General features: G+C 51.2%; 2 protein-coding genes across 4 annotated transcripts; one reads left to right on the top strand and one right to left on the bottom strand.

Annotated features, from left to right (window-relative positions):
• Positions 1-26: 26 nt before the first annotated feature.
• On the bottom strand, positions 27-8,460 carry Poll (DNA polymerase lambda). The gene is made up of 9 exons (XM_005063532.4): positions 8,387-8,460; positions 7,537-7,679; positions 5,919-6,213; positions 5,578-5,722; positions 4,992-5,309; positions 3,969-4,142; positions 3,210-3,338; positions 1,239-1,407; positions 27-892 (listed from the first exon to the last, which is right to left on the bottom strand). The coding sequence occupies exons 2-9, from the start codon at positions 7,646-7,648 to the stop codon at positions 528-530; spliced, it is 1,707 nt and encodes a 568-aa protein (XP_005063589.1). The 5' UTR covers positions 7,649-7,679; positions 8,387-8,460; the 3' UTR covers positions 27-527.
• Positions 8,448-25,957, top strand: Dpcd (deleted in primary ciliary dyskinesia homolog (mouse)). Of its 3 annotated transcripts, XM_040743785.1 has the most exons (8): positions 8,472-8,596; positions 9,488-9,612; positions 12,589-12,669; positions 14,461-14,539; positions 19,497-19,621; positions 20,063-20,196; positions 24,866-24,968; positions 25,402-25,957. In XM_040743785.1, exons 3-8 carry the CDS (start codon positions 12,643-12,645, stop codon positions 25,504-25,506), a joined length of 573 nt encoding a protein of 190 aa, XP_040599719.1. In that variant the 5' UTR covers positions 8,472-8,596; positions 9,488-9,612; positions 12,589-12,642; the 3' UTR covers positions 25,507-25,957. The 3 variants fall into 3 exon arrangements, with proteins under 3 accessions (XP_005063588.1, XP_040599722.1, XP_040599719.1); XM_005063531.4 differs by lacking the exons at positions 9,488-9,612; positions 14,461-14,539 and having other exon boundaries at positions 8,448-8,596; XM_040743788.1 differs by lacking the exons at positions 9,488-9,612; positions 12,589-12,669; positions 14,461-14,539 and having other exon boundaries at positions 8,463-8,596.
• The last annotated feature ends 212 nt before the right edge of the window (positions 25,958-26,169 follow it).

Below are 26,169 nucleotides of genomic sequence, written 5' to 3'. Positions count from 1 at the left end.
CTGTAGCTCACAGACGCCAGGCAGGATGAATGTCAAAAGTCTTTAGTAGGCCCCAGGGCCTTCAGGAGCAGTCCTCACAGAGTGCAGGGCATCCCCAGCAGCTCCAGCTGCACAGGAAGTGCGTGGGTGAGGGAGTCCGCATGGCTTCCTCCTACTGTGAAGGGTCTAGAAAGATGCTAAACCCACAGCTGCTCCACCCCACCCCCCAGCCTCTCCCCAATTCCCAGCATCATGATCTGAAAGGGAAGCCTAGGCCCTCAGCACAGGAAACTGGCTTGAACCCAGCCACCCGTTCTGCTTAAGCGTTACTAGGAGCAGTGGTGAGGTAGAGGAGACTGCAGAGGAGGGGGCTTGCAGACTCTCACTGTCAGGCTGGCTCTTTCCCTCAGGCCCAAAGCCCCCAGCTCGGCTCACTAAAGACAGCGGGTGACTGAAGGAGCAGGGCTAAGCTAGGCGAAGCCGGAGCGGTGGTGGGTGTCTAGACGAGACGGCTCACCCAGCATGGCTTCCCTTGCCCAAGCCCTGGGTCACCAGTCCCGCTCAGCCGGCTCTCGGTAGGGCAGGCCTAAGAGCCTGAAGACGTCCTTCTCTGTGGGGGTGGGCAGCGCTCGGCCAGGCCCCACCTTGACACCGTGGCTGTTGCGGACCACCGCCTCGCTGAGGGCATGCTCCGACAGGCTCATGCCCTTGGTCTTGGCCAGAGCACGCATGGACCGGTTGAAGTGGGCAGAGCCGGTGAAGTACAGCAGGGCACAGGCAAACTCACTGTAGGGCACGACGATAATGTCCAGTCGCCGGTGCCGCTGCCCGGGCCCCGGAAGCCGGCACACACCCAAGTACTTCTGCTGCTGGCCATTCTCCTCGTGGCTCACCAAGTCATCCGTGAGGAACCCTGGCCCGATACAAGGGATGTCTAGTAGAGGCCAGGTCCTATCTGGACCCTCCCAAGATGCCCTAACTCCTGCATCCTCCATTCTCAGCTTACTCATTTCCATGTTGAGTGACCCTGCCCCTCTGGACCCAATTCCTCATCTATGGAACGTGGACATATCGCCGGGTGAGAACGTCCATCTGTAGGGTGTTGGGCGCTGTTTCTACAGTGTCTTTGGCCTCAAGAGAGGTGGGATTCTTGCAAAGCCCTTCCCACATAGCATGCCTCAAATTTAAGAATGTAGAGGTGACAATTCACACATGGCTGCCCCCTTCCAGCCTGCTCACCCAAAGACAAGAGTGGATACCTTGCTGCCGAAGGCTGTCAAGGAGGCGGCTGAAGATGCCTTGGTGGGACCGGCCGTCTGGGTGAGTGATGAGCACATCCACGTCCCCGCAGGTCGTCTTCCCCCTTCGGTAGGAGCCACAGGCCACACACAGCAGTCCAGGATTGAAGGCCTGGGCTGATTTCCGGACCTGGGGAAGAGTTGGGGGTGGGGATGAAGACCACTCCCATGACAGCGCAAGACCTTTGTACCATGTCCCAGGTCTATGCCAAGCTTTATGTTAAACTGAGGGGAGGCCCCTGGGGCCCCAGAGAGACAAGCCTGGAGAGGCTGAAGACTCTGGTTCTGCCTCGGCACAGGGGCTCTGTGTAAGACCAGAGAGTCACTCTTTGGGTTCTGGCCCCAACCCACACCCAGTGGCCAGGCCTGAGAAACTCCGCTGATAATAAAAGACCACGTCCTGCAGCTCATGCTGCCTATGGATTTGGACCTGATGGCAGTGGGGGGCGGGGACGGTTAGGGCTTAAGGCTTGAGCAGGTAGCTGGCATTCCAATCTGGCTGGGAAGCTGGAGCAAGAAATACTACTGCACCTTCTAGGAGGGGTGAGACTGGTCTGGCTGTGGAAGGTCTGAGGGGCCTAATTGAGGAGGAATAAACCCATTAGCCTCCAGCAAACACTGCGGAGGCCTTTTATATGTAGATGATCCCACCCCCACTGCAGGACTGAGCTTCCTGGATACCCACAGCCAGGACACCTCAATTCCCCTGACCTGGCAAGCAGCTCTGCTAATCCCTCCAATCCCTTCTTAGGCCTCCCTGGAGAGTGGGAAGAGGCGGCCTGGAAGAGTCATCCCATCAACCTTCCCTCCAGCTGGGGTCCTTCGGGTGGAAAGCCCGGCTCCCATGGGCTGCGGCTGGTGGCTGACCGGGGCGTTCTCTGCCTGGACACCGTAGCTGGGTGATGTGTCATCATTAGCGGCCCGCACAGCCCGGTGATGGGTGTACAATAGGGCCTGTCTATCCATCCAGCATCAGTGCAGTAGTGTCACCTATCACTCATCAGGACCCCAGGCCAAAGGGAAAGAACCGTCGCCCACACCAGCTGAACAAACAACTCAGGCAGCCGAGGATTCTCTGCCTCTCTTGACTCAATGCTATATACAAACTTACATAAACCAAACCTTTAACCTGGCCAAGTAAAACTCTTGTTTTCCTTCTGTGGTGCTGGGGATGGAAGCAGGGTCTTGGGCATACTCAGCAAACACTCTACCTCTGGACCACAGTCCAGCCTTGACAATTACAAATATTAACAGGAAAGAGAACAGACACCTGGGAGAAATCCCTAGCAGGACTTACCCTTACCTAAGTCCTGGCTGGCCATGCTCTCTTGAGCCCACCCCTAACCCTGAGTTTTCATTTGAACCCAACCAATCCTGAGCAAAGAGACACAGACCCCAGGGCCATTTGTGCAAGCCGAGGGGAGAAGTCCAGAGTTCCCTTTTTTTTGCCTTCTTTTTTTTTTTTTTTAAAGCAGGGTTTCTCTGTGTAGCCTTGGCGGTCCTGGGACTCAGTTTGTAGACTAGGCTGGCCTCGAACTCACAGATCCACCTGCCTCGGCCTCCAGGGTGCTGGGATTAAAGGTGTGAGCCACCACTCCTGGCCCCGTAGTTTCCATCAAGTTCTCAAAGACAATGAATCACCACCTCTGCCCTGACCCCTAATCTGGTCTGTTCAAACTGCACATCCCAGTCCTGGGACTGTCCGCTCCCCCCCCTCGCACAGGCCCAGTGCTCATTCTCTCTAGCCCTCACCACAGGGCTCATGTTGCAGTGACTTCCCGCTCCTGATGCCCTCTGGGCCTATGGTGCCAGTCACAATCTTCTCTTTGTCATCTCTGGCAACCCCTTGACTTCTTCTCCCTGTAGGGCTGCCCAGCTAGGAGTTCAGGAGCTCCTGACGTCAAGCCTTAGTGTTCTAGGAACCATGCTTACTGTCTGTTCGATGTCTGCGGCCTCCTCCCTGGGCATGCGCTCCAGGAAGTCATCATAGTGCTTCAAGCCAATGGCCTGCTGAGTGGTCAGTGAACCCAGGTTTCGGATGTCTTCTAGGTTCCGGAAACCCTGGAAAAAAACAGCCAGAGAGGAGACTATGAGGACCCAGGACTCATGAAGTGTTTGTATGGACCAGATGTCGGGTGGCTCTGTCACAGCAGCTACCATGGAAGACAGAAGGCAAGACGGACCATTTCCAGCCTCAGGGGGACACACCATAATCTGGGGATTCTGGTCCCTGATTCCTTGGTCTAAAATGACTCTGGGCTTCCCTGTTATCAGCTTCCAAGATCATTCTTGGCATGGCCAGATTTGGGAGTCACTGTTTTAGACATGGAGCCCAAAGCCTGGGCTCCTTAGGAAGTCCCTTGCCAGAGGCAGGTGTGTCTCTGGGAGCTCAAGGCCAGTCTGGTCTACATGGCAAGTTCTAGGCTAGCCAAGGCCATATAGTGAGACACTGTCTCAACAAAAAACTAACAAGCAGAAAGTCCCCTTGCTGGTCTGTGCAACAGAGTAATGTAGTTATTGCTCTGTCCACACTTCAAGGACAGGAGAGGGACCCATGCGAACGCTGGTGTCCTTGAAAAGTGGTCCCCCTGTAGTTGGATTCGTTCCCATGAGAACACAAGGTGGGAAAACCCAAGGACCCTGGCCCTGCAGGTGAAGAGGAAGGGTGTGGCCAAATGGGCAGGGTGAGACCTGATGATACCACATCTGGGCAGTCTTAGTCCCAGCTCCCCAGATGTTGGAGAAGAGCTCCAAGACAGGCACACTGTCACTGATGTAGTCTAGCTTCCGCAGATGCCCGCTCTCTAGGATCTCCACAATCTTCTCCGCCATCCGCTTGCCAATCCCTGGGATGCTGCAGGCCTCCTGGGAGGGAGTGGCACGGGGGGAGTAAGAAGTTAGAGGGGAAGAGCCAGTGGAAGGGGGTCTGGCTCCTTCAGCAGAATATCTGCCCAAAAGCCAGCCCAGCAACCATACAGGACTGTCCTTTGGTTTCCAGGGACCAGCAATAAGAAGTAGAGAAATGGCCAGCTGTGGTAGTGCATGCCTTCACCCCCAGAACTCCTGGAGGCAGAGGTGCACGCAGGCAGATCTCCGAGTTCCAGGCCAGTCGGGGCCGGAACACTGACTGGGGGGCTGCTGTAACACACAGACTGGGGGTTTACCGTACACCCTGCTGTGCTACAATGATCACCTTTCAACCTTACAAAAACATCATGAATGGGCTACTGTGTTTAATTTCTTCCAGGTGATTAGAGTAACTTGTCTATAGAGTCCATAACAAATGGACTTTAAACTTCTTTTTTTTTTATTTTTCCAGACAGGGTTTCACTTTGTAGCTCTGACTGTCTTGGAGCTTACTCTGTATTCAGAGATCCGCCTGCCTTAGCCTCCCGAATGGTGGGATTAAAGGTGTGCACCACCACCACCACCACCACCACCACCACCACCACCACCACCACCACCTGGCTAAACTTATTATATAAAAACACTTGGAAATAGAGGGAACAGTGTAATAAACCCCTAGGTACTCATTTCCCAGTCCTAACAATTTTGCTGGCCTGTTTTCAACTACCTCTTACTTTTTAAAAAATTTTATCAGTGTGTCTCTGTGCAAATCCCAGCTGTTATAAAATCTTAACCACTAGATTCAATGTCTATTGCCATTAACCACTAGCTAATAAAGAGGAGACCTCTTCCCCAACCTCCAAGTACCTGGTAGGAGCTGATAGGCTTGTGGAAGCTCTTGAGGGCATTGATGGCCTTGGCATAGCCCAGGGCCCTCCACTTGTCTCCCTGGACACTGTAGGCTTTAGCCAGTACTTCTAGCTTCTCTGTGATATGCTGGTTGTAATTAGTTGCCTTCTGGCTTGAGGGCTGTGCACAGACCCACTTCTCCAGGGCTTCTGGGGCTGGGTCAGGCCCACCATCTTCCTCAGGAGGAGTGGGGTAGTGCCCACTGACCAAGGCTTCCAGATCTGCTGAGCTAACCTGGGGCCCTTCCTCATCACTGGTTTCGTCATCGGAGCCGAGCTGGAAATAGGAGAAACAATGAGTCTGCGTCCTCTTCAAAAGTGAGGGCCGTGTTTGGTGGGCAGGCGTCTCCTACTTCCACTCAAGGATGAGGCTGCAACTAGTGTGCCGGCTTGTGCCGAACTTCAGTGTGGGGCCAGTGCCGCATGGCAGACACGGCTTGGCGGGTGCACCAGTGAGGGGCAGACGCACAGCCCGACCCTGAACTCCCCACAAGCACCAGCCTTTCCCCTTCTGCGGTCAGGGCCCTGAGCAGGGAACTTCTCACCTGGGCTGGACTTCTTGGTGCCTTTTCTGCCTTTGGGGGAGGAGATGCAGCTCTGGGGTGAGGCGGGGGATGAGAGAGGGTTGTCCTGGATACAGCCTCCTGGGTGCCTCCATCTGCCTTGCTGGGCTGTGGTTGGTCCAAGGAACTAGAGGGTAGGGGAGTTCACAGGCAGTTAGGGCACCAAAAGTTTCACCTGTCTCCGTTCCCAATCCTTTCCTCCACTGAAATCTCGGTTTCCAAGTGTGTGTGATTTTTAAAGTAGGAGTTGTTTTTTGAATAACTCAGGATGGACACTAAAGACAGTACCAGCAGGCCCGTGAGAAAGGCCAGGGCCAGCCCACCTCTTGGGGATGGAGAGACGGAATCCAGCTGTGTCCATGAGCCTTCCCTCCTGCAGGCACGAGCTCAGCCAGGCTGACTTCACCAGTTGAGCACTGGGAGGAAGCTGGGGCAGTCTGAGGAGCCGGAGAGCCCGCTCACAGTCCATATTTTCATCCACCACAATGTGCGTGACTCCTGGGGCCTGGGCAGAGCATATCTGGCCACCATGATGGATAATCTGCTTCTCAAAGAGCTCCGCCCGGGCTCGTCCAATGCCAGTGGGCATAATGTGAGCCCTCAGGGAACTCAGCCATTCTGTAGAGAGGATATCCAAATGCCTATTACCATAACACTTTTTATTATTATTTTATTACCATTACTACTATTTAAGACAGGGTCTCATGTAGCCCAGGCTGGCCTCAAACTCATTATGTACCAGAAGATAACCTTGAACTCCTGATTCTCCCGCCTCTACCTTCAAGCGCTGGGATTACAGATGTATGTATGTCACTGGGCTGGAAAACTTTTAGATATAGTCCCAATGAACTGTTTGAAATCACCTCCCTTCAAAGTAATAGTTTTCCTGCCACCCAGAGATTAAAATGCCTTCAAAGAATTCTACCACAAGCACAGCAAACCCTGTTCTTGGTGCAAACTAGAGCAGTGCCTGATATATCAGAGATCTTCTATTAGTATTTGTGGCTAAATAAATGTAGCCTTGCTTTTAACACATTTAAAAAAATCATTCACCTATTTTTTTCCAGCAAAGCACACATTTCTCTTTTTTTAATATTTTATTTATTATGTATACAGTCTTCTTCTGCCTGCAGGCCAGTGGAGGGCACCAGATGTCATTCAAGGTGGTTGTAAACCACCAAGTGGTTGCTGGGAATTGAACTCCGGATGTCTGGAAGAACAGTCAGTGCTCTTAACCACTGAGCCATCTCTCCAGGCCCATAAAACACACATTTCTTGCCATTACAAGTTCCTTGCCCTCAGTCTAGAGGACTTGACCCCAACCCCTTAAAATCTCTGCCATCTATTTAACAATTTTGGTGGCAAAACAATTTAGAACAAGCCTGGGGACTCAGGGGTTTTGTTTGCTCCTGGAACTGCCTATAGGACAACAAAGAATTCTAAGGGCCACTTCCTGAGGAATCAGGAAACATTTTTCACTGAGGTCTTGATAACACAGCAAATAGCCTAGAAAGACAAAGTACAGCTGTGGGGGCGCACGCCTTTAATCCCAGCACTCGGGAGGCAGAGGCAGGCGGATCTCCGAGTTCAAGGCCAGCCTGGTCTACAGAGTAAGTTCCAGGACAGCCAGGGCTACACAGAGACACCCTGTCTCGAAGAACAAACACACAAGGAGAAAGCACACTGTGTAGCTGTAAGCCCAGCACTGGGAGGTTGAGACAGGAGAATTGGGAGCTTAAGGTCATTCTCAGCTATAAGGCAAGATCAAAGTTACAATGAGACTCTCAACAAGAGAAAGGAACAGACACCAAAGCGACAGCAAGACAGGTAGAAAGAGCCCTGGCCCCTCCACAGGTAAGGACACTTCCCTTATCTGACTCCTGATGAAAACAACGGAGGCTGAGGGGTGATGTGCATAAGTTCTGAGGGTGGCCAGCTTACCTCCAGCTTCTCCCGCCTCCCGTTTGGGAATCTTTGCAAGTGCTTTTGATGGTGGATCTGCACGAATTTTCTTTCGCTTGGGAAATGCCTTCCAGATGCCCTGGGGGTCCATTGCCTAGATGCCTGGATGCCTGGGTCCTTGCCTTTGCGTTTAAGGATAGATGTCATGCAGAAATCCAAGACTGAGGACCACCCTAGACCCATTTGGCCCACAGAGGCAGGCTCTGGGAGCAAGAAGCCCCTTCTCCGAGGTCTCAGAAACCTCAGTAAAACACACCAGCTTTTCAGCGTTAAGAGTATTGGGGGGAAGTCAGGGAAAGGCTGGGACTATGGAAGTCAGGGGTGGTGGTGGCTTTTGACTCAAAGGAAACAACACTGCAGATCTAGCGCAGAGTTGGCCTCTGCTTCCGCTTCCAAGAGCCGTTTCCAAAATGATAACGGGCTAGGAAGCAGGACCTCATCTTTAGTAAAGTCTTCACCTCCCCAGAAAAGGAGTCTGAAGAACACGTACAGTGCGCACGAACCTCCCGTCATTTGCGGAGGAAAACGTCAGGGAAAGTTGCAGACACGCCGTGCACCTGCCCCTGTCGCAGCCTCATGGGGGGACGGGGGGGGGGGTGAGCCCCGTAGCTGAGCTGCAGGGAAGTGGGGTGCAGCTGCAGCAGGTGTAAGGCGCCCTCACAGCTGGGGTGCCACATGCACTGCAGCTGGCGCGAACCAGGGGCTCCCAGCTGGGGCAGAAGAGAGCTGGTGCTGGAACCCTAAAGGCCCTAGGAGCCTCCCCATCCGACCGAGCCCCGGGGCCGGTCCACGCCAGGCCAGAATCTCCCTCGAAGAGAAATACACTCACCATGGGAGCCAATGAAAACGAATGGGGGGGGGGAGGGGAGCTATTGAAAAGTAAGTTCCCAGAATACCTTCCGGGGCATCCGGAAGTGACCCTCGGCCCAGCAGTTGCCATGGAAGTGGCCGGGCGCGTTGCTGGGCGGAAGGAAGATGGCGGTGACTAGCTGGCTGGAGAGTTTGCGGGCTGCCGAGAAGACGGCGCTGCTGCAGGATGGTAACTCGAGCCCTCTCGTCCTCTCCCCCAGGGCGGGCTCTACGCGCCGGCTCCTCCAGGGCGGGCCTCAGCCTGGGTGGGCAGAGCTGGAATTGTCGCAGCCCTCAGCGACGCTAGCTTCCTGCTTTTGCAGAGGAGAAAACTGAGGCACAGGGAGAAGGCTGGAGTGGAACCCAAGTCTCTGGTCACCCACCTCTGTTTTCCTTACACCATCCCGCCCCGCTCAGAGTTTTGTTGGTGACTCCCAATAATTCATTTTACACTCATCATCGTTCCTCAAGGCTATACCAAGAGGCAAATTTCCCACCCCATTTTATTTATTTGTTTGTTTGCTTGTTTTACTGAAATCCAGGAAGGTTTTAGACCAGCGCAACGTTTTGCAGATAGTCAGATATAACTGCATCATGATGTGGGCTCCATGCACTTCAGTTTGGGAGTCCTGTTGATGATGGCAGCCTGGTGGCGTAGAATGGAGGGACACCAGGGTTTTAAGATCAACTCTGCCGTTGATACACCTATTAATTTGTTAGAACCCCATTTCCTTCAACTATAAATGAAGCGGGTGGGCTGCCAGTGTTATTTCAGAGGCCCTTTCCAACTGTGTTTTGTTTAGAGTGGATTTCTCAACGTTCTCTGATTGTTAGGGGAGACAGAAAAAGGACCAAAGTCTAAATGACAAGGAACAGGAATTTGAGATGTCAGCTTTCCCCATCCTACAATTGACCAAAGTCCCTCGACTTCAGAGGTCTTTCCTGCACTACTTAGCAGAGTTAGGTCTGAACTCCCTTTAAAGCTTAATAGCTGGGGACTTATATCCACAGGTAGCTACCAGTCAAAGAAGCCTGAAGTTTATGGAAATTAAAAACAGGTTTCATTTGTTCCTAACTGCAGCGCTTGGGGAGACCTTTACTGCGTGCCAAATTCTGTGTTAGAGCAGATAGAAAAACAAACACACAAACAAAGACCTATGGCCTGTGGTCTCCTAGGAGTTCACAAAATGAGGAAGAAAAAGGCATGTAAGTAAATAGTAGCTTGTGTTAAATAGAGGTTGGGATCTTAGCAGGAGCCAACAGGGGTCGGTCATCTCTGCACTGGGGTGGGGGTGGGGGGGCTAAGGCAGGAGACCCTGGGGGAGTGGGGGGAGGGCTGAGATACTGTGTGAAATGCTAAGAAAGCATGGAGGTGACAATAATTTTCTCTTTGGATAATCACCAAAGAGAAGAGGCCGTATTTCCAATCCCTGGAGCACCCTTAGCAGGGTTAGATAAGTACAATGAAGAGTGGCCATATGCAGAAGAGTGGGTCACACAGAGGCAAGGGAGTGTGGGAGTGTGCAGCTGGTTAGGTGTGAGGAAAACAGTCACCACTGAGCCATTCAGGCACTGCCTGCATTGCCAGGTGCCTGGAGACAGTAAATGAGTCACTTGTTGCAAAAGGCTGTGAGAGGTAGAAAATGAAGATAAGTTGGGGCATGCTGTGATCTCACAGTGTGCAGATTTTGGACATTACTTCACAGGACAGTGGTCTTCTTGTTTGTATTTTGAGACGGGGTCTCACTATGTAGTCCTGACTGGCCTAGAATGTGCTGTGTAGACCAGGCTGGTCTTGAAGGCATAGAGCTCCTCCTGCCTCTGTCCCCCTAGCTTTAGGATAAAGGGCGTGTACCGCTATGATTGACCTGGTTCTGATTGTGATTAAATCATAACCATTCTTAGGCGTCATTAATTTCACATTCACCTTGTTTTGCAACTGTCACCACCCTCCATCTCCAAACTTTTCATTCTCAAAACCAATACTCTCTTCTCTCCAGCCCCTAGCCGTCACCATTCTACTTTGGGTTTCAATTAATTTGACTAATCTAAGAGCCTCGTGTAAGTGGAATCAAATAACATTTGATTTAGTTATTTCACACAGCAGAAGGTTTTTCAGATTATCCATGTTATCACATGTGCAGAATTTCCTTTTTCTATTTTGTATGTGCTTGTGTGGAGGCCAAAGGTCAACCTTGGGTGTCGTTCTTCCTCACAATTGCCCACAATGATGGTGTGTGTGTGTGTGTGTGTGTGTGTGTGTGTGTGTGTGTGTGTACACTTGCCATAGCATGTATGTGAAGACCAGAGGACAAATTGTGGGAATTGGTTCTTTCCCTCCACCGTATGAGTACTGGGATCAGTCAGGTTGTCAGGGTCGGTGACAAGCACTTTCACCAGCTCAGCCGTCTTTCTGGTCTCCATCCCATTCTGAGAAAGGGTCTCTCACTGGGACCTAGGAGTTGCCGATTAGGCTGGGCTGGCTGTTCAGCGTGCCCCAGGATCCTTCTGTCTCCAACTCCCCAGTCACATCATGGGATTATATGCACATGTCACCGCCCCAGACTTTGTACGTGAATGATGGGGATCAAGTCCAGGTCCTCGTGCTTGAGACGTTAACTGACTGTACCTGCCCAATGCCAGCCTCCATTTTAAAGCTGTCCTACTGTGTGTGTGTACTCTCCACCAAGTGTTCATCTGTCTGCCGATGGGTACTTGGGTTGCTTCTGCCTTTTGATCGGTGTTAGCAAGACTGCCTTGAACATTCTAAAGTCTGCTTTTGTTGCTCTTGGTCATATTTGGGGGAGTATGGTATATTAGTGTGTGATATTTGCATGTAAGTGTGCAGGGGCATACACCCATGTGCATGTACACGGAGGCCATAGCAGGGTGTCAGGTGTGTGAAGGCCAGGTTTTCACTGCAATCCTGTTAGTCTCTGCCTCCCAGTGTTGGGGTTCAGGCATGCACAGCCACACCCAACTGTTTGTGTAGGGTACTAGGATTCAAACTCAGTCCCTTTCACCTGCAGCACAAGCAGTCTTACCTGTGAAGCATTCAGATTGTTAAGGGGGGTGATATTATTATTGTTGTTGATATTGTTGATTGATTGTTGAGGCCTTGTTGCAAGAGACCTTGCAAATTTTGGGGTAAGTTGCCCTGAAATCCAAATTAGGAATGACTCAAGAAACTGTCCTAGAGGAGTGAGTCAAACAGGAAAAAGCCACCTTAGGGCTCTTACTCTTGAAGTTGATGGAAGGTACATGTCCCCTGGGTATAAAGACCCTTTTATCAGGCTTCCTGAGCAGCTACTGGTATCTGCTTACCTGCCTGGAAGAAAAAGAAGACATTATACAGCCCTCCCCTTGAGCAAGTGCTTGTGGGCTTGGAGACTCCCAGGGCTCTTTATTCTTTTAAGGGATGGCACATCACAGTTTTTCATTCTTTCAGTCAGCATTTGAGTTCCTCTGCATACCAGGTACTGTGGCTGATCTCAGGGAATCCATGGACACCCCCTCCCCCATCCAATAGAAGAGGCAAGCAATAACCAAGACTCACATGAGAGATGTGAGAACCATATACCAAGCATGTGTCAGGAAGCCCCATGATGGCAGCATCCCTGGCTCTATGCTGGGCATGGCCTAGAGATGTGTAGATGAAGGCGGAGCGCCAGTGTGACTGGAAGGGCCCAGTCAGGAAACCCAGCTCACCTCAGCGCCTGTAGCCCTGGATGTAGGAAGCAGGGAGAGAAAGACTATGATGTCATTTATATCAGATGCTTTTAGCACTATCCTGGTATAGAGTAAATGCTGTGCTGTGGGGTAGACTCAAACACAGGTGACACAGGGAAGGAAGTGACTCATCTGCCACGGTAGCTGCCAGTGACAGGTAAGGGACACTTCCAGCAGAAGTGTCCTTTGAACTAGGTTTGAAGAGGGAGGGAAGTTCTGCAGTTGAGAAGAAACGTGGCTTTTTTAGTGGTGGAAGCGCATAGCAAACGTGTTCAGAGAAGGGAAGGGAGCCTGGGATGCATCTTATAAGCAATGGTGGCCTCTGGTTGGCAAGAAGCTGGGGAGGCTCTGGCCAGGTTCTCAGGCTGTTGTTTGGGGGATAGATGGGTCAGTCTGCAGGGGCAAGGCCCAGGGCAGCTCTGTAGTAAAGCGCTCTCTTTCCTTTGTGTGTAGGAAAGAGGATGGTGCACTATTTGTTCCCAGACGGGAAGGAAATGGCGGAAGAATATGATGAGAAGACCAGTGAGCTCCTGGGTAAGTGTGGGGCGCAGGAGGGTCCTCAGCAGCTCCTGGCTCTCATCGAGGCCCAGTTGAAAGCTCCTGGCCTTAGGCTTGAGCAGGGAGCTCAGCATGCAGTGTGCATGGTAGGGAGCTGGAGGTCCTTGTGGGCAAGACCATTCTGAGAACAGTGTCCATCCCCCGCCTCCAGATAAATGAGAGGGTGAGTGAGCCTCTCAGTCAGGAGTGGGGTTCTAGGAAGCAACTGGATAAACAGACCACAGAGGCGGCTGGGTAGGAGGGAGCGGTGGTAAAAGCAAGGCTTGCACTTGAAGGTGGTAAAAGCAAGGCTTGCACTTGAAGGTGGTAAAAGCAAGGCTTGCACTTGAAGGCTTTTGCTTGTTCTGTTGCTTCCTGAAGCCACACAAGGGCAAGCATCGGATGTGGCAGCTTCTGACCTTGCCTCCCAGACGGCACCATTAAAACGGCCCTCACCTCACCCTGAAGAATGGCGTGAACGGGGAGGATGGCGATTTCGCGGCACCGTTGCTTTTGTGCCCACAGGCTCCCCCTCCTCAAGAACAGGCTCATGAATAGGAGTTCCAGCTCGGATTTCTGGGGATTATTTGATTTGCCTGCTCTCTGTTCCCAGAATGCGCATTGGCATTAACTGACTTCCCAGAGTTGGGTGACTGGCCCTGTGACCCAGGGCTCAAAGCTGCCCGTCATGGGAGCTGGTCTCTTTATTAAGTTGCATCTGAAATGTTAAGACCAATGATGGAATCATGGGCTGAGTTATTTTCTTGTCTTTGTTCCTGACTTTCATTTCTTCCTGGGTCTGATCGACAGGTAGTATTGGTAAGGGAGTTTCTTTTCCCTTTTCCTGACAGCTCATAAATGTCTCGAACTGACAACATTGGTTATACTGGTTTGCATATCCTCTCAGTCTCCAGGCTTAAAATGTGTGTCCTGCGCATGCTCGGTTGCAGTGAAGTGTTGATCCCTTCTTATTATGAGCTGCTTGGGCTCCAGTCCCAATTGGTTTAGTCTGGCGCTATTAAAAATCTTGATGTGTTTAGCATATGACACTGATTCGCTGGAAACCAATACAGTAGTAATATCCTCACAATGCATTGTAATTTATAGTGCTCCCAGGGGGTGACAGCCTTGGAATGTCTAACAGGGGAGAACTTATAAAAGCAGAGGTCACGTGAGCTAACCACCACCATCACCCTGAGCCCAGCCACAGCTCCCGCCCAGACCCTGGTGTCACTTCTTTTCTCCACACAGCAAATAAAGCAGGTAGAGCTGTGGAGGCTATAAAAATAGACAGACAACCCAGTCCCTTTGCCATGCTTGCGTGTGATATTACAATTAAGAACAAGGCCAGGTTCCTTTCTGTAGTGCTCTGTGCTCTGCAATCCCATTCTGGTGGTAGCAGGTTGGGCTAGACCATGACCTCAAACTTCCTTTTGTTCAGCAGCAAGAATGGAGAAGTAACGTAGCTCACCATTTGGCTGCTTTACCTAATAATGACATTAACATACTAACTGGGCATGATTCCAGGACCTTTACTTGAATTACTTCATGTAAGCATCTTCATTAAAACCCCACGACATAGGCTCTGTTGTCCCCATTTTACAGTTGAAGGAGTAAGCTCAGAGACGTTAACACCATGTTGAAAATCACAAAGCCGTGAGGTATCTGAGCCAGACGGAAGCTTGGCTTCATCCCAGGAAGTGTTTGAACCTCGGTGTACAGTGGCATAGTGTTAGAGCTAAGAACATTTAAATCCTGTTCACCTTGTTTTGTTCTTGTTTTCTCAAGGCATGGTCCTCCTCCTACATAGCCTGGAACTCACTGTGTAGCCCAGGCTGGGTAAATCTCTGTAGAGCTGAGATTAAAGGTGTGTGCAACCAAGTTCTAAGATCCATTTCTTATTTTTATCTCCCCAACCTCCAAACCAACAGCCCTTGCAAAGTACTGTCCAAAAATTAGGCTTTTTTGTTTGTTTTTGAGATAGGATTCCCATACATTGCCTAGGCTGGCCTCAGACTTTTGAGGCTCATATAGTCCTCTGGCCTCAAGTTTCCTGAGTAGCTGGGACCGAGCACATGCCATCATGCCTGGTTATTAATGTAAATGTTGTAAAAATCATCTCAGGACCAGAACTGGCTTGTGCATACTATGAACTGGAATATGGATATGGTTTTTTGCAGCAGTAAGAGAAATGGTTTCCATTTTTTCCCTAGCTAATACACAAATTTGATAATTGGTCAAACAGGTTTTTTGCTAGAAAAAAAGCTCAGAAAGTAATTTACAGAGGAAGAATTGCCAGTAGGTGTGCATCTGTCTGGGACAAAGTTCCTCCAGTCGGTGTTAATAAGCATGTTAGTGTCATCTTTTTTTCCACCCTCTCGGGGCTATTCATTCCCACCCCCCACAACGAGCGCTGTATGTATTCATAGAGAAACGGCTGAAGGGCCTTGTAACAATGATCGGAACATCAAACCAACCCCCAGAAGAACACAGCGTGTCCAGGGGCCCGAGGCTGAAGGGCAGACCGTCCCCCAGCGATTACATTTGGATTACCTCTTAATCTGCTTTGGTATTTGACCGCCAGCCTAACCACCACAGGCCGCTTTGGAGGATATTGAGCACTTTCATCCCCAGGCCCTTCAGCGGCTTTATAAATGGTCCACTCGATTCCCTCAGCCTCCTCAGGGATGGGCCACGGCAGCTGTTTAATAGCCACATAGCAATGTTGCAGTGTTTTAGGGCAGAAAAGAAGAATCCTGCATCCAGTGTAAGCTGCAGGGAGTATTTAGGAAGGGGAATGTAATTATCCGTATTGGAAGTGGGCCAGGCCTTGGAGCTTTGGGGAAAGAGGCCTGTAGGACCTCTACTTTCCAGCCCACCTGAAAGATGGGGCTGCTTTCAGCCGTCTGGGGCATCAGCCTGCTTCCTGCTGACTTGGGAAAAGGCCCCCCAGGCACTGCCCCCTCCATACATCGGCCGTCAGACCCTTTCTAGGGTCACTGAAGGCTCCTTTCCAAAGACTGGCCCTGACTGCCGGGAAGAGTTGACGGGCGGCATCCCGGGGAGCTGCCTTGTGCACACCAGTTTGGGTTTAACACATAATCAAATCAGAGTGACAGCAGGTGGAAACTGTCCTCCAGTTGCTGCAGGAGCTGTCCTTGAGTACAGGAACAAAGGCGACACCAGAGAGCCATGCCTGCATTTCTGCATGTGCGTACTCACGGCCACACATGCATGGGGAGAGTAAGGACTCCAAATTCTTTCACAGACCTTGCCTCTTAAAGGCTGGAAAGGGAACTTCTGTGTTACACTCTAGAGTATACGTCCCCAAGGTGAGGCGGGAGGGAGGGAGGGAGAGAGTGGCAAGTTCTCGTGACCCTGAGTTGAGAAATAAGGAAACCAGAGTGTTGTGGCTTTTCCTTGTAGGACAGCTTTCTGTGGAAAACTGAGCTGGCATCTGGCAGTGCTCTTGCCCCAGGAACCATACTGGTGGTGTCCCTGGGTCAAGCAGTTTGACAGAGCCCATGATCACAGGGCCATCTTGCTTCGTCTGCCCAACTAGGCAGTATTTCATCATGTTTCCCCTTGAGATAACCAAACCCGGACTGTAAAGACTGCAGTGTGAAAACACAAGCTGGGCATGGTGGCGCACACTTTACTCCCAGCACGCAGAAGGCAGAGGCAGGCGGGTCTCTGTGAGCTTGCGGCCAGCCTGGTCTACAGAGTGTGACTGAATCAATTGGGACTACATAGAGAGACCTACCTCAAAACAAACGAAGGAAAAAAACAGCAAGGAAGTGCTGAAGAGAGCTTTTAGGCGATCCTGTCTGTCCACAACACCTGGAGACTAGAGTTCGCTTCTTTGTTGATGGTTGAATTCTGAGTTCTCGGTTGGGTTTTAGTATCTAGCCCAGGATAGCCTATCGCCTCCATCCTACCAGCCCTCTAAGTGTGTGGCACCTGAATTTTAACTGTCCCTTCTGCAAATGGATCCCATTGTTCCTCAGTAACTCTTTACACTCCGTCCCCCAGAAAATAAAGGCCAGGGTTAAAGGCGAGCAGATGAGGAAGAAATGCTTTCTCCTTGATAACCAGAGGGTAGACGAGATGTTTCCTAAGTGAACTCGCCCCTGACGCCTGTGATGATTGTGTTCTGCCATGGGAGCCCGGAAGTGCTGATTTGCTCCCAATACTAAGTGGTCTCAGCCAGGCACAGTGGCACACACCGTTAATCCCAGCACTTGCAGGGCAGAGACAGGCGGATCTCTGTGAGTTCACAGTCAGCCTGGTCTACAGAGCGAGTTCTAGGACTGTCAGAGCTGCACAGTAAGACCCTGTCTTGTCTCAGGGGCTTGTGTAGTTGTTACCCTGTTACTGTTGTTAGCATGCCTGGGGAAAAGTAATTTTCTGCCTTAACTTTCCTATAGATAGCTAGTGCTGGGTTTTCCCTCCCCCTTCTTCTCCCTAGTCCTGAGGAGCATACCCAGGGTCTTTTTTTTTTTTTTTTTTTTTTTTGGTTTTTTACGAGACAGGGTTTCTCTGTATTGTTTTGGAGGCTGTCGGTCCAGCCCAGCCTCGAACTCACAGAGATCCGCCTGCCTCTGCCTCCCGAGTGCTGGGATTAAAGGCGTGCGCCAGCACTGCCCGGCATACCCAGGGTCTTATACATGCTGGGCAAAGGCTCTACTACCAAGCTGCACGCCAGTCTGTGCATAGCATTTTGTACATTGTTTCAGGCCCCGGGGTGATCTTTGCTGTAGTAGGGAACAGGCTTTGTCATCTTGTCACAATAAGCTGCTGCTAGGAGGTATCTGTCACTTGTTTGCATCTGTGACAGAGGCCCCTGAGGCTGTCTTCCATGGTGTTCCAGTGGCTTGGTTGGCATATACTCCCATTCACAGTCCATTCACTTAAGGAGGTATTTGTGGGTGCAAGAAGTTGCCTAGAAAGCATATTTCCAAGTTTTACTCATCCTTATTAATTTTCATTATAAACTTGCAAATGTGTTTCTAGGGAGAATTTTGGGCTCTGAGATGTAATAAAACCACACTGCACAGTGCAGCAGACCTTATAAAAAGCCCATATTCCAGGGAAAGTTCTAATTCTACATCACGGATTTGTGTTTGGCTTTTGTGCTCACAGGAGTGTGCATGTGCAAGCCTGGCCCAGCTGCTCAGAAACTGCAGGCCTGATGCTGCCCCCCTTCCGCCCCACCCTGAAAAAGAGACCCGCCCCTGGCAGCAGCTGCGGTAGCCCACCAGGCCCTTTCCTGAAAAAGAGACCCGCCCCTGGCAGCAGCCGCGGTAGCCCACCAGGCCCTTTCCGAGGTGTTCAGCTCCTAGAGCAGCTGTAGGAGGCTGCAAGATTTTAGCAGTGACTGCTCAGCCCTTGCGGGAGGATGCCCCAACTCGGCAGCCCAGGCGTCTTACTACAGCAGGAAGGCAGGGATGGAGGGTGCGCCGCAGCCCAGCGTCTCTGGTGGACTGTACAGCAGCCCCCAGCACAGGACTGAGGCTGTTCAGCGAGATCCTGGCAGTTTTCCCAGTCCTGAACTCAGGTCTGGGTTTAGGGTTCCCATAATATATGTGCCTTACTTTAAAAGACAAAAACAAAACGAAAACCAGGCAGGGTGGCTCAGGTCTATAAGCCATGATGCTGAGCCAGAAAGCCACCCTGAGGTCAGTAGTAGCCTAGGCTACAGAATGAATTTTCATCTCAAAACAGACCTAAAGGAAGGAGGGGCGGGGCTTAAAACCCTTTCACCACCGTCTGAGTTGTAAAACATGGGAAAGTAACGATGGTTATCTGCATTGTCAAGTTATATATGTAAAGGTCCTTTTTACCAAAAACATCACATTTATAATTAGTGCATTTAAAATGTAGTGTATAACTGTAGGCCAAACACAGAAAACAGAAATAAGTCTTTTTTTTGTTTGTTTTTTGTTTTTTCCCCGAGACAGGGTTTTGTCTGTAGCTTTGGAACCTGTCCTAGAACTAGCTCTTTTTGTTTGTTTGTTTGTTTGTTTTTGTTTTTCAAGACAGGGTTTCTCTGTGGCTTTGGAGGCTGTCCTGGAACTAACTATTGTAGACCAGGCTGGCCTCGAACTCACAGAGACCGCCTGCCTCTGCCTCCCCAGTGCAGGGATTAAAGGCGTGCACCACCACTGCCCAGCTGAGGTTGATTCTTATACTTGGAAAAACTCTGAGTTACACCCTAGCTCAAGATTATTTAAAAACAACTTTTGGGCTGTGGGGTTTCTGTTTGTTGTTGTTAAACTAGGTGTTCCTGAAATAAATGAATGTCTTTGTGTGGACTTTCTGAACTGTGAGACAAACCTGGACAACAGCTTTCACTCAGTTCATTCTCCTTTGCATCGTTTTTTAGGGGGGCAGGGGATACATCAAAATTGGGCAAGCGGGCACACTCCTGCAATCCTTACACCTGACGCCAAGTCAGAAGGGATAGTGTGAAAACAGCCCAGGCTATCTAGTAAGACAGCAAACCACAGTTAAACTCCATTTAGAGACCCAGATTCCCATTCCCAAAAATGGCCTTTGTCGGCTCTCTGCGTCCTCCCTGGTGCCACAGACCATGGCGCCTCTCAGAGCTGTAGCCCAGTTCTGGCTGTCTGCCTGCCTCTGAAGTGGACTCTGCACCCCGCCGCTGAAGTGGCCTAGTTTGGTTTCACAGGTTGTGCGATTCCCGGTCAGATGCAAAGGCCCCGCATTGAGATGGGAGCGCCAGCTTGTCCTGTTCCAGTTATCCAATGTCCTGTCAGATATGGCGGGGAAAGCTTTCACCCTTTGTTTGTTTCTCTCCCCAGTGAGAAAATGGCGTGTGAAAAATGCCCTGGGAGCTTTGGGCCAGTGGCAGCTTGAAGTGGGAGAGCCAGTGCTCTCAGGAGCCGGGAGCCTGGGATCCGAGCTCATCAAGGAAAGTAATGCCAATGTATGTCTGTTTGTCCAGTGCCTCATGGGGACTGGGAGGAGACTTCCCTTCCGACCCCTCAGGGCAGGGACCATGATTTGTTCACCATCTTAGATCCACTATGCCCACCTAACCACACTAGGTGTGTGTGAACACCAAAAGGGTTTATCTTGGCCATTCCAGGGCAAGGCCTCCCTGCATGTCACAGCAACAGCAACAGCTTCAGGTGGGAGCCATGGAGCAGAGCAGAGGGCCTCCTGTCTGGCTCTGGCTAGCACCTGGGAAGGGTGAGGGGCCAACTCTTTGTACTTTTCCCCAAGAATGGTCCTTGATAACCTGGGCATCATAGACACGCCTGTAATGTCAGCGCTTGGGGAGATAGAGTCAGGAGAAGCAGAAATTCAAGGTCATTCTACTGTGTATCGACCCTGAGGCTGACCTGGGCTGATTGGCTTTTCACAGCCCATCTTCATGCGCAAGGACACCAAAACAAGTTTCCAGTGGCGCATTCGAAATCTCCCCTACCCAAAGGATGTCTATAGTGTCTCTGTGGCCCAGAAAGAGCGCTGTGTCATTGTTAGAACGACCAACAAAAAGTGAGTAGCGTGGTGGGCAGCTGTTACTTTACGTGAGCTGGGGTAGAGTGGCTGAAATCTCAGACTGAACTTAAACTTCAGGGGTGCTGAGAGTGGGCGGGGTAACTGCAGCAGCTCATCGAGCTAGAACTCGAGCCAGTGTCTAGTTTGGAACCCGGCATGTACTGAGGTTCATGTGACTGTCTGTTGAATGAATGAGTGCTTAAGGGAATCACATAACCTTTAACTCTGGCCTCTGTAGTTTTCCTCAAAGGTTGTTATGTCCTTGACCTGGTGAACTTGGCTTGATGACGTCACTGACTTAGCAGGTAGCCATGTCCTGGAAGACACAACCTGCCTGGGTGGCAGTTTGAGAGTAAAACATCAAACTGCAGTGACAGTCCTCGTCTCTCCCTGGGCTAAGGGGAAGTAGGCAGAAGTTTGGCTCTCGGAAACCTCTAGAATTCTGCTTCAGATTCCCTTTGTGATCTGCTGAGGGAGGCAGTGGGTGTTCAGGTTTAGAGTGGCCAGGGTATGCTCACATTTGGGTTTCTGGTGCTCTGACTGGTCACAGTTGAAGAGTTTGGAAGTAAATCAGTTTCAGCCTGAACTAGAGAGAATATGGGGCCAATTCTAAACTGGAACTTCATTTTGGGAGATTTTTTAAAATCTCCTTATCCACAAGCTGCCAAACTACCCAGCTTGCTGCTTGGGGTACAGAGCCTAACCCCATGGTGCCTGTATAGCATTTGCATTTCACGGGAGGCTCCCACCCGCTTCAGGTGGTGTGACCTAGTCTCCCTGAGCTAAGAGGCCTACCTACAGGGAGACAGGGGAACCCCAGTCACCCACAGTGCAGCCCTGGCCTCCTCTTAGCACCCCCACAGCCTGTCACTTTGGCAGGGTTAAGGGACAAGGGAAAGGGTAGAGATGAATGAATTAATTTCAGGGTTATTGCTGTACATGCAGCCAGCAGCCCCTGTAGTGGACCCTGTCTATAAATATAGAGTCATAATAATAAGGGTTTGCGTTTATAAAGCACGCTGAAGTCCTCAGATAAAAGGCAGTTTATTCCCGTTATTGTTCTCATCATTAACAGGAGTCAGTGCCTAAAGTGGAATTTAGCAATTTCAGACAACAGAGAAATTGCCTGTAGGAAAACAAACTCCGTGCTTCAGCAAGCATTCCCTGGCGTATGAAGCCTTGGGCCCAAACTGGGAACAAAAGTGCTTCTGATAGCATCTGAATCTGCAGCTTAGCACTTTGTGGACCTGGCTGCTGCCTCCTGTTTGTCCCCCAGAGGTCACTGTGGAATACAGATATCAGGCAGAAACGTGATTACAAGTGAGTGCTAGAAGAGAGACAGCTAACTCACCAAAAATTTCATCTGTGAGCCAGTCCTCTGGGTCCCATCGCCTGCAAAGCAAGCGGATACCATGTATGCCATAGGTGGCGCTGTTGGCCAGGGGCTCTGTAGCTAGTGGGGCATTCTAGCACCCAAGGGCAGGGGTTGGAGACATTTTTGAGATGCTATTAGAGGCAAGGTAGGATGGGAGTGGTACCCTAGGAGGAAGGCTTCCCACAAAGGGGAAAAATGACATTTTGGTGCCTACTCTGGAACTGAGTTTCTGAGTCCTAACTGGGCTCAGCCTGCCCCCTGCAGGTCCCTCTTGTAGGAAGGAGGCTGGAGAGGCCACCAGCCCTTTCCTGTGCCCAGTGGAATCCCTACCTTCTACCTGGAGAAATATAGTTGCTACCTGTACTTGCAGCCATCAAACAAAACACAACAAGGTTTTATATGAGCAGAATATAATTTCTTTTAGAATACTTTTTAAATCTCTCTCCTGATCATCACACCATCCAGAGGTGGGCATAAGCATATTTATTCTTACCTATATATGTGGTTATAGAAATACATATGAAAGTCATAAAGTGGCATATGCAGGATAGCGTGGCCTCCTCGCCTATCGCCTGGGCATTTGCAGTGTACCCCACCATGACACTTTTCTTAATATTCTGACCCGTGCTTCCTGACCAGAGCTACTCAGTTGCCGTGTTGGTGTCTCCCTGGTCCCTGCAGACCTGGGTTAGGCACTCTACTTGACGATGCCACTGTCTTGTGGTCCTTGGCCTCGGGTATTAATAGGATGGATTGGGAAGGTTGAAACCTTTCCTGTAGGAACCTGGTGTGGCACCGCCTGGTCCTGATAAGCATGTTTGTGTATAAAGAGGGTTCCACGACTCAGCCTGGAAGCTGGCAGCCGTAACTGGAAAGATGTGGTGTGCTGGACTAGGAAGACCCTAGCTTAGATCTAGCCCCTGCCAGGTGTCAGCAGTAGATTCCCTCCAAGTTCTCCTCACTTGTGAGAAACGTGCTTACAATACCTCACATTTGAGGAATCTGATGTTACGTACATGAACACACCCTGTATACCATGGCCAAGCTGCCAAAGCAAGGGATCTGAAGAGACCCTGGCTAACTTGGCATTGATGACACTGTAACTGCGGGTTTTACTAGTATTACTAGACGACCCAACCCCATGCTCGGATGACCTCGACAGTCAGACTCGGTGGAGCCTTGAGTCTGCTGGTTGTGACTCTACTACGGGCAGCAGGAAGTAGCGGTGTAGTTTGCCCAGTGCTCGAGGTGTAAGTTTCTTTAGCTGCTGCCACTCTCAGGGCAAGACTGGCTGGGGACTTCTGGATCCCTGCCACGCCAGTGTGCAGGCTAGAGGAGTGTAGGCCGGCGAGCAACTGTCCACAGCAGCCCTGCCCCTGCCTCTGCCTCAGCGCTCCTGCAGAGGCTTTCCCGAGCCTGATCTGTACCTCTTCTGTTCCGTGTGGGGGTGGCAGGGAACTGGGCAGGGGACCTAAGCAGAGTGGGACGAGAAGTTGCTCCGACTTTTCCAGAAGCACAGAGGGTGACATTCAGTTCAGTTTTGGTGGTGGCAAACCCTAGGAGGAGTAGGTGAGTGGGGGCGACTGTGCAGAGGGAAAGGCGAGTCTCCAGGGGGGTTGTTTGCCCTCACCCAGTAAACGAAATCCATCGTATTTCGGGCCTGTGCTTTCCCTGGACTGGAGGCAGGAACGGGGGAAGGGAAGGGGACAAGCCAGACCCCTTAAGTTCTCTGTGATTCTGACTTTGCCTTGGGGGGCGTGGGGGTGGGGACAAGCCCTGAGCTGCTGCTCCTCCATTGGCCCCGCCTGGGGTGGGAGGAGCTTCTCCTCAGGTTCTGCTTTCTGTGTGTATTTGCAGGGAAGATGTTAACACTTCCTAACAAGCCTTTGTGTTCACCTAATCTCTGCTGTTTAACCTTTGACCCCCTGCTATTATCAGTGTCTGCCACCTTTGCTAGCCAGACCAGGGCCCCAGGAAAAGCGCTCACTCAGCCTGTTGGCTAGGAAGAGGATGTAGCAAGCATTCCACCCATTGCGGCTGATGGATCGCCTTTCCCTGGGGCAGAGCTTTGGAAAAGAAAGCAGCGTGCAGAACCATTAGGATCCCAGCCCCCACTCCTTTTGAACTGTCAGTCTTTACACAAACATTCTTTTCCTTCCTTGGGTCCCAGCACCTTGGTGGGGAGAGGGGAACCTGGGAGAGAGGGGCCCAGAGCCTCTTCTGAACTGAGGGATTTGGGCAGGGAAGACAGGGCAGAGGCACTGCATTGATGTCAGCTCTCTGAGTCCCCAGGGCATCAGGGCTTTTGAAGTGGACTCAGTGTAGCTGTCACCACAAGGGCCAGGTCCCTCTGAAGTATTAAAAGCCCCTTCTCTCCAGGCCCTTCTCTTGAGTTTGTTTGTACCTGCCTGAGGCGTTTCCCTCCTCAGCCCACACAGCCGCTCTCTACAGAAAGGAACTTGTCCAGGTAGGGGCTCTAGGAGCCGCTGGCTAGTGCCCAGCCCACACGGCCACTAAGGGAGTTGAGAGGAAGGGCCTTTCTTTAGGCTCTGGCATGAGGAAATCTCTGACCCTGACTCCACTGCTGACAGCTGACCGGGAAAGCAGGCAGCCCCCACCTCCCTCAGCTGCATTCCCTCTTGGCAAAGCCTCAGAATCTGTGCTATCTGGTTGGTTTTGCGGTTACTGTACATGAAATGGAGAAAAAGGGTCCCGAGTCTGAGATCCAGTTCCACTAGTCTCTTGTCCTCCCAGGAAGATAGCCCCTTGAGGTGAACTTTACTTCCTGTCTGGTTTCAGTGGCCGGTCTAATAAGGCCTGGAAAGACACATCATTGTCATGGAAGGGACAAAAGTGGCCCAATCTTTCATCGAGGTCTCATGGAAGTAGTAACTGTACTACTTTAGGTAAACAGCCCTAGACATCCCGCTGATGCTTGCTGGGATAAATGCCCCATTTTCTGGAGTCCCCATGAGCCCTGGGATGCTCTTTGGATAGCTGGGCGTGCCAGCCCTCTTGGTGAGTCACTCCCTCCCCTGGGCTAATCTCAGAACTCCTTCTGGTTCTGCTCACCTTTGGTTGGCCTGGCCTACGGCTACCACCATCCTTTTGACTCCAGAACCACAAACTCAAACTAGGTTGTTCTTGTGGGTTCCCCCTTTCCTGTCTCGCCTATAGAAAGTCGGGGCGGGGGGGGGGAGAGCTGTATAGAAACCTGTGGCATAGGGCCTGGTACCTAACTGTGAGGGCTGCCATTGCTGGTTCCCCAGTAGCCTCTTGGTGTCCCCACAGGTACTACAAGAAGTTCTCCATTCCTGACCTAGACAGACACCAGCTTCCTCTGGATGATTCTGCACTGAGCTTTGCTCACGCCAACTGCACGCTGATCATCTCTGTAAGATTTGTCCAGACTTAGCATCAGGAAGAGGCTCCCCTTCCCCTACCCACTTCCCTGCCTCCAGGCATCCCAAGCCCTAAATGTGCTTATTGAAGAACAGGCATCTCCTACTCATCTGGAGGGCGGGGGGTGGAGACCAAGAAAGAGCCACACTACCAAGCTGAGAGTGGGGTGGGGCAGGGCGGGGTAGGGCAGGGAGGAGTGGGGTTGGGGGCATGACACGACAGGGTATGATGGAGAAGCAGTGAAAACTCACAGGACTTGGGTTCTTGTCGTGGGGCTGCTCCTCCCCAGCCCCAGAACCTGAGCAGGTCCTTCAGACCTGTACACCTACGTTTCCTCATGTATAAGAGGGCATGAAGAGCCAGGTGAGTGTGTGGATGGAGGGGCTAGTAACTGAGTTATGCTTTCTCCCTGGTCCCCTCCACAGTATCAGAAGCCAAAGGAGGTCATGGCAGCTGAGTCAGAGCTCCAGAAGGAGCTAAAGAAGGTAAAGACGGCCCACAGCAGTGATGGGGACTGTAAGACCCAGTAGCTCTCCTGAGCCTTGGACTTCCAGTGTGGAGCAAACTGTGAGACTTGTGGGCCTGGCTCTTCTGACATGGGCCACTTCTTCTTGTCTAAGAACTAGCTCTTGGGGCACAGCGTGCTTCTGCTCCTGAGTAAAGTCATTTGGAGGTGTTCTAAGAGGATTGCCCCTTTATCTACTTCTGTATGGTGCCTGTCTCCAGGCACCCTGGCCTTCCTAGGGAAGATGCTGGTGTGGTGACCCACCCCCCCTCCCATCCTGGAGACCTGCCACACAAGCCTTCCAGCTAAAGGAGGGAAGAGTAGAGATAAGGCTGTGTATCCTGTGAACTCCCCTGTGCTGGCTGGCCTTGCACAAGTGGCCTAGGAAAGACTCACCTGAGGCAGATGTGAGCACATCTGCGCTCTTGGAAAAAACAAATGTTAACACACCACGGTTATTAAAGCAAGCACAGTTACAGGTTGTCAAAGGTGTGTGTATGCTGGGTTAGAATGAGAGGTCACTTCAGGTGACAGCAGGTTGACAGCCTAGAGCCCTTCCAAGCCCCGTGTCCACACTCCTGTTCTTGGGGACAGAGAGCCATGGTTCTGTCCTTTCCCCTATACACATTTCTGAACTTAAATCTGATTTCTGCCTTCCCGGGGCCTCCTAGAATGACCTAACCACTAA

The sequence above is a fragment of the Mesocricetus auratus genome, unplaced genomic scaffold, assembly GCF_017639785.1.
Source record: "Mesocricetus auratus isolate SY011 unplaced genomic scaffold, BCM_Maur_2.0 Super-Scaffold_4256, whole genome shotgun sequence".
In the NCBI taxonomy this organism is placed as follows: domain Eukaryota; kingdom Metazoa; phylum Chordata; class Mammalia; order Rodentia; family Cricetidae; genus Mesocricetus; species Mesocricetus auratus.
This window is presented reverse-complemented; position numbering and strand designations above follow the sequence as displayed.